The 7500-nt window shown below is 37.5% G+C and overlaps 2 protein-coding genes across 2 annotated transcripts in view; both read right to left on the reverse strand.

Annotated features, from left to right (window-relative positions):
- l1td1 (LINE1 type transposase domain containing 1) overlaps positions 1-5395 on the reverse strand; it is a 6537-nt gene extending 1142 nt beyond the window's left edge. The window contains exons 1-2 of the mRNA XM_073942659.1: positions 4408-5395; positions 1-3655 (exon numbers count right to left, since the gene is read on the reverse strand). The exon at positions 1-3655 is cut by the window's left edge and continues 1142 nt beyond it. Of these exons, the coding sequence (XP_073798760.1) occupies positions 3650-3655; positions 4408-5253 (852 nt within the window). The 5' untranslated portion in view covers positions 5254-5395 and the 3' untranslated portion in view covers positions 1-3649. The remainder of the gene's footprint in view (positions 3656-4407) is intronic.
- Positions 1-7500, reverse strand: part of cracr2b (calcium release activated channel regulator 2B) — a 44510-nt gene that overhangs the window by 1525 nt on the left and 35485 nt on the right. Inside the window, exon 13 of the transcript XR_012399978.1 lies at positions 6837-6918. The gene's annotated coding sequence lies outside the window, so the exon portion shown is untranslated. The remainder of the gene's footprint in view (positions 1-6836; positions 6919-7500) is intronic.

Here is a 7500-nt window from a genome sequence, read left to right on the forward strand (position 1 = left end):
AATTCACGTGTCTGAAGATATCGAAAAAAATGAGTTTTGGGAAGGTTAAATTTTTCTGATAAATAAGAAAATGTAACAAATGTATCATCACAAAAAAGGTCATTAATGCTTACAATGCCTTTTCTAAACCATGATACAAAAGATTGGTCTGAGATAGAGGGCAGGAAAGAAGGGTTTTTATATATGGGAGACAGACTAGACATTGTTTGAAAGCCAAAATGTTTTCTAAATTGTGACCAAATTCGAAGACTATTAAGTACTATAGGGTTAGAGGAATAGTTTGATGTCTTTAATGGTAATGAAGAGCATATTAACGCATGCAAAGACACTTGGGTGCAAGAATCGCATTCCATTTCAACCCATTCTGGGACCCAGTGGCAGAGTCCGTAGTGTGACTGGCTCCAATATAAAATACTGTGGATGTTAGTCGCCCAATAGTAGACTAAGAAATAAGGAAGTGCAAAACCACCTAACTTTTTGGGTTGTTGAAGAAATGATTTCTGTATTCTTATTGGGCCACCGTTCCAAATAAAATCCGAAATTACTTGATCCAAGGACTTAAAAAATGACTTTCGTATGAAAATTGGAATACTTTGAAAGAGGAAAAGAAATTTAGGGAGGATATTCATTTTTATTGTGTTTATTCTGCCTACAAGAGAAAGTGGGAGAGTTTTCCATTTAGCTAGATCTTGTTTTGTTTTCTCTAATATTACAACAAAATTATGTTTAAAAAGATCAGTATATTTTCGTGTTATTGTTATTCCCAAATATCGAAAATTTTCTGAGGCTAATTTAAATGGCAATATTGACACTGGAAAGGATCTTGGAGCAGGATTTATAAGAAAAAACTCACTCTTATGCAGATTTAACTTATAACCAGAGACGTCGCTGAACTGTCTCAAAAGTTCCAGAACATACGGGAGACGAGTTTCTGGGTCTGAAATATACAATACCACATCATCAGCATAAAGAGAAATTTTCTGTTCTTTTCCGGCTCTGAAAATACCAGCAATCTCAGGATTATTGCGAAAGCAAATTGCAAGAGGCTCTATAGCTAAAGCAAATAAAATAGGGGAAAGTGGGCAACCTTGTCTGGTGCCACGGTGAAGAGGAAAATAATCAGAACTATTGCTGTTTGTTTTCACAGACGCCATGGGAGAAGAGTATAGGAGTCTCACCCAAGAAACAAATTTGTCACCAAACCCAAATTTTTTTAATGTGTAGAATAGATAGTCCCACTCGACGCGGTCGAAAGCTTTCTCCGCGTCGAGTAAGACTAAGGCCTCAGGCACAGAGGAGTCAGATGAGGTGTAAATTATGTTCATCAACCTCCTCAGGTTAAAAAAGGCCTGCCTGTTTTTAATAAAGCCGGTTTGGTCAGGGTGTATGATATCTTGGATAACAGTTTCTAATCTAAGAGCAAGAATCTTAGCCAAGATTTTTACATCTACATTAAGAAGAGAGATAGGACGGTAGGACCCACACTCCAATGGATTTTTATCAGGTTTTAAAAGAAGAGAGATTGATGCCTGGCGCAAAGAAGAAGGGAGATTACCACTATTTAAAGAGTCTTCAAAAACAGAGAGAAGCAAAGGTGAAATCTGAGCGGAAAACTTTTTAAAAAACTCTGTGGGAAATCCGTCCGGCCCCGGAGATTTTCCGCTTTGCATTTGTGCAATAGATTTTGAAATTTCATCTAAGCTGATAGGTTCATCCATTTTTGCTTTTAATTCACTACTTATTTGAGGAATATTAAGATTGTCAAAAAATCTACTAATAATGTTAGGGTCTTTAAGGGAGTCTGACTGGTACAATGAAGAGTAAAAAGATTTAAATGTATTATTAATTTCTTGAGGGTCTGAAACAATAATGCCTTCTTGGGTTTGAATTTGGGTGATAAAGTTTTTTGCTGTTTTAAGCCTGAGTTGCAGTGCAAGTGTTTTACCTGGTTTATCACCAAACTCATAAAAAAGGTGTCGTGATTTGAGCAAAAGCTGCTCAGCTTGGGCAGTAGAAAGTTGGTTATATTCAGATTGTAAAAAGATTCTTTCATTAAATAGTGATGTGCTTGGGTGTTGTGCATAAATTTGGTCCAATTTACCAATTTGATCAGAAAGTTTAAAAAGTTTCTTATTACACTCCTTTTTTATATAAGCTGAGTGAGATATTATTTCTCCACGTAAATATGCTTTAAGTGTTTCCCAAAGTAAAGATGAAGAAATCCCATCCGTTGAATTGATTTCAAGAAATGTAGAGATCTTTTCTGAAAGAAACTCAACAAAATGGCTCTTAGATAAAAGTAAAGCATTCATTCTCCAAGTACAAAATGAATAGCTTCCAGGAAGGACCAGTTCAAGAATTACTGGAGCATGATCTGAAACAGTTATAGTGTCATATGAGGAGGAGTTCACTCGAGAAATAAGTTTACTGTCAATGAAAAAATAATCAATACGTGTATAAGTATGGTGCACAGGAGAAAAAAAGGAAAAAACTTTAGAAGTAGGATTTAGGAAACGCCAAATATCAGTTATTCCACACAATTCTAAAAAAGAATTAATTGTTTTAGAAGACTGAGATTGAAGGGTTGATTTGGGGGATGATCTATCAAGAACTGTGTTTAGAATGCAATTAAAGTCACCTCCCATAATCAGTTGATAAAGATTCAGGTCCGGGAGTTTAGAGAAGAGTGTAGTAAAGAAATCTGGGTTATCCCAATTAGGTGCGTAAACGCTTACTAAAGTAACTTGACTATTATAGAGGATGCCTGGCACAATCACGTATCTGCCGTTGGGATCTGAAATAATATTGGAGGGTTTGAACTGTGTATTCTTATTAATTAAAATGGCAGTGCCTCTTGCTTTATTATTAAAGCCTGAATGGAAAACCTGTCCCACCCATGACCTCTGCAGGCTTTTTTGGCACGAGATTTTAAGGTGGGTTTCCTGTAAAAAACATATATTGGGCTTTAATTTGTTTAGCTTAGAAAAAACCCTCACACTCTTCACTTTATTATTTAAGCCTTTAACGTTCCAACTAATTATATTAACCCTGCCCCGTCTATCTTGGTAGGTATCATTTGACATTAATGTTAAACAATAACTTGATATTTCTCAAGTAGTCAAGAGTGTTTGAATGGAGAGCATAAACAAAATGAGCAGACATAACGAAATCTAAAGGAACCAAAAACAAACAAAAAAACATAAAAAGAACCCGTGTCCCCCCCACGTGACCAGAACGGTCACGGAAAGTAGCATCCATAACAAACCTAACTGAAAAGAACATTACAGTCAGGTGAATAAGAAACCAGTAAACAGTTTCAACTTTCAACTTTGGCTGTCATTTCGGCAGCGCTCCGTGAACGGATATATGTATATAGAAATGATTCAATAAACAGTAGACAACGCATACATGTATCTGACTTAAATATAGAAATGATTCAATAAACAGTAGACAACGCATACATGTATCTGACTTAAAATCACATACGACTATAAAAAGTAAAGTATTTTTAACGCACAGAAACTGGGTAAATATGCTATGGTATTGCATATTTTATTTATTTTGAGGCTTCACTCGTTTTGCAAAGATGTCAGTTCAGTTCTTAATTTTACTTCAGTTCTTGATTCGGACCATTTGACTGTTACGTCGATCAAACCTGATTCGCTGCATTCTTGATGTTAGCAGTGAAGAATTCCATCGCAGCCTGTGGGGTTTGGAAGAAATGCCGTTGTCCCTTGTAATCGACGCGTAGTTTAGCAGGATGCAGCATGCCATAGGTTACGCCAGCGCTGCGAAATAAAGCTTTCACATCTTTGAACTCGGCTCGCTGCCTCGCCACTTCAAACGTGGTAAAAATCAGGCTGTCGTGAGGGCTTTTTTTTCTGGATTGTTTTTGAAAACACTGTTGGTTGGGTTTAGAGAAGGGGGTGGGCATCGGTCAGTCAATCAGTCAGTCGACAGCGGCCTATGGTGGATTTACGTGAAAACAGCAGGCGCGAAAGACACTCGCGTGAGAAATTTGAGATCTGATAAAGCATACACAGCGGCCTCTGGTGGATTCGCGAAAACAAAATCTGCAAGAAAACGTAGCTTCTGGGAGGTATTTCGCACTCTCCATTAATGTATGCAGGGGCACGTATCCATAATGAGCCTGGGTTGACAAATAAGGATTTTATAAAGGTTTAAAGGGATAGTTCACCCAAAAATGACAATTTTCTCATTTTGAAGCAAATCCAAACCTGTTTGAGTTTCTTACTTTTGATAAACACAAGAGAAGATAGTTTGAAAAATGTTGGAAATTTGACTTCCATAGTATTTTGTTTTCCTATAATAGATGTCAGTGGCACCAGTTACTCATTTTCTTCAAGATATTTTCTTGAGTGAAAAACAAAAAAGTTTGGATCAAACCTGATTCGCTGCATTCTTGATGTTAGCAGTGAAGAATTCCATCGCAGCCTGTGGGGTTTGGAAGAAATGCCGTTGTCCCTTGTAATCGACGCGTAGTTTAGCAGGATGCAGCATGCCATAGGTTACGCCAGCGCTGCGAAATAAAGCTTTCACATCTTTGAACTCGGCTCGCTGCCTCGCCACTTCAGCAGACATGTCCGGGAAAATGCGAATCGTCGCACCGTTGAATTCCAAAGAGCCTCGTTCACGACTTAGTTTCAGAATGAGTTCTTTGGTTTGATAGTGGTGGAGACGGACGAGCATATGCCTAGGATATGCGTTCGGGTGTGTTTTTTGGCCGGTGCGATGAGCGCGGTCAATTTGTAGTGGTCTCTCAAAGGCACTGTCTCCGAAAAGTTCAATAAAAAGTGAAATCATGAACGTAACCGGACTTTGACCCTCTAATCCCTCAGGTATTCCAATGATCCTCAGATTTTGCCTCCGCGAGCGGTTCTCTAAATCATCCACTTTGAGTTTAAGGGAGCCGTTTTCTTTTTTCAGTGCGTTGCATAGTGCCTCAATCGCTGTCAAGCGGCCGTCCGAGTCAATAAGTGCGGTTTCAATGTCCACAATCTTCTGAGCTTGTAGTGAGAGGGTTGATTGCAGAGTGGACACGGCAGAACGGAGCTCGGATAAGAATTCAGTTCGTAATGTTGACACTTCCGTGCGAATGGTAGTCGTAATTATCTCCTTCAGAGAAGCAGGTGTTAGCTCATCCTCCCTCGGCGAGGCGTTAGCGGCCTGCTCGCCTCCTCTTTCAGCCAACATTTCAGCGATATTTCGTCCTGATTTTCCCGGTTTTGGCATATTTGCGTATAGATATGATGCAGCGTTGCTTACTTTATAGATTTAAGACAAAGATAACTGAGATTAATAGAAAAAATACACGAATGTTCACGGAGTGACTTCCACCTGCGTCTAGTCTCCACGAGGCATACCGGAAGTCTCCGTAATAGAATTTTATTAAATAATTTCTAATAACTTTTTTTTTACATAATAATATTTTAGATATTTTACAAAATACTAGTATTCAGCTTAAATTGTAATTTTTAAAAGTAAAAAGTAAATAGGGCTTTAATTCCAGCCAAACTAGAAACAATAATACTAAGGAAAACTAATATCACCAAACATCACATGGTAAATTTTTGAAAAATAATCACAATTTCATCAGAGACCTAAACAAATTTGGCTTCAACTGTGAGTGAAATGGCCTATTTGATGAGATCAAATGTAGGATGGGAGCTGAAATATGTTGTCATATTAACTGAAACATGTTAAAATATGCCTTTTTAGTGACGTAAATGTATTTTAAAAGTAGCTCAATTGTGTAGGAAAAATATAGACTTGGCAACCATGATCTGAGGTGCAACAAATAAAAGCACGGGCTCATTGTGATTATGTACCCTTGTATACATTTCTGGAGAGCGTAAATTATGTAGCCAGAGGTACGTACGGCTGCATTTGATCTTTAAAACGAACACTTTTGTTTCTTTTCGCGCTACCAGCTGACCACTTACCTCCTTGTGGATGGCTTTTTCTGCTATTACCAGTTTTCCCATTGACTTGCTGCGTACGACGGACTTGAGATGCAGAGAGGAGTTGACCACGACGACGGGGTTCAAGTTTGGTGAAGAACGATTGCAGAAAGCAGGTAAAACAAAAGGCAAAAAATAAAATAAAATAAAATAAGTAAATAACAGGGTGAGAACGTGGTAAAATCTGAAAACGTGGTAAAAATCAGGCTGTCGTGAGGGCTTTTTTTCTGGATTGTTTTTGAAAACACTGTTGGTTGGGTTTAGAGAAGGGGGTGGGCATCGGTCAGTCAATCAGTCAGTCGACAGCGGCCTATGGTGGATTTACGTGAAAACAGCAGGCGCGAAAGACACTCGCGTGAGAAATTTGAGATCTGATAAAGCATACACAGCGGCCTCTGGTGGATTCGCGAAAACAAAATCTGCAAGAAAACGTAGCTTCTGGGAGGTATTTCGCACTCTCCATTAATGTATGCAGGGGCACGTATCCATAATGAGCCTGGGTTGACAAATAAGGATTTTATAAAGGTTTAAAGGGATAGTTCACCCAAAAATGACAATTTTCTCATTTTGAAGCAAATCCAAACCTGTTTGAGTTTCTTACTTTTGATAAACACAAGAGAAGATAGTTTGAAAAATGTTGGAAATTTGACTTCCATAGTATTTTGTTTTCCTATAATAGATGTCAGTGGCACCAGTTACTCATTTTCTTCAAGATATTTTCTTGAGTGAAAAACAAAAAAGTTTGGATCAACTTGAGAGTCGGTAAATTTTCATTTCTGGGTAAACTGTGATTTAAAGTTGTCTTTGTTACTATAGGCTGTTTTTAAATCATTTTATTGGGGGGGGGCATCTGACCTCTCCTGTCCTGCGGTGTCCCACAGCTGCAGAGCCACAGGGGTGGAGTCCATCATTACACTCCTGACCTGAAAATCCATTCCTGTCAATCAAACATCACATCCCGTAAACAATAACCGAAAGGCTGAAACTATAGGTCAAAAAACACTTTCTTTACCTAAAATGAAATAAAAAAATTCACAATAAATGAAAAAATAAAACCAACTGAAGCTAAAAACCGGCACTGAAAAACAAACTGCAATAATTAATAATTAGCAAAAATAAAAAACTGTTTAAAAAAAAAAAAACACTTTTACAGACTCATTTTCTTTATATTTAAAAAAAAATTGTATACTAGGCATGATGTTTAGCTACACACAGTTGAAGTCAGAATGATTAGCCCTCCTGTGAATTTTTCTTCTTCTTCAAATATTTCCCAAATCATTTTTAACAGAGCAAGGAATTTTTCACATTATTTCCTATATTATTTTTTCTTCTAGAGAAAGTCTTACTTGTTTTATTTTGGCCAGAATAAAAGCAGTTTTTCATTTTTAAAAATAGTTATAAGGTCAATGTTATCAGCCCCTTTAAGCTATTTTTGTTTTCGTCTACAGAACAAACCATCATTATACAATAACTTGCCTAATTACCCTAACCTGCTTAGTTCACCTAATTAATCTAGTTA

This window comes from Danio rerio, chromosome 25 (genome assembly GCF_049306965.1).
Source record: "Danio rerio strain Tuebingen ecotype United States chromosome 25, GRCz12tu, whole genome shotgun sequence".
Classification (NCBI taxonomy): Eukaryota; Metazoa; Chordata; class Actinopteri; order Cypriniformes; family Danionidae; genus Danio; species Danio rerio.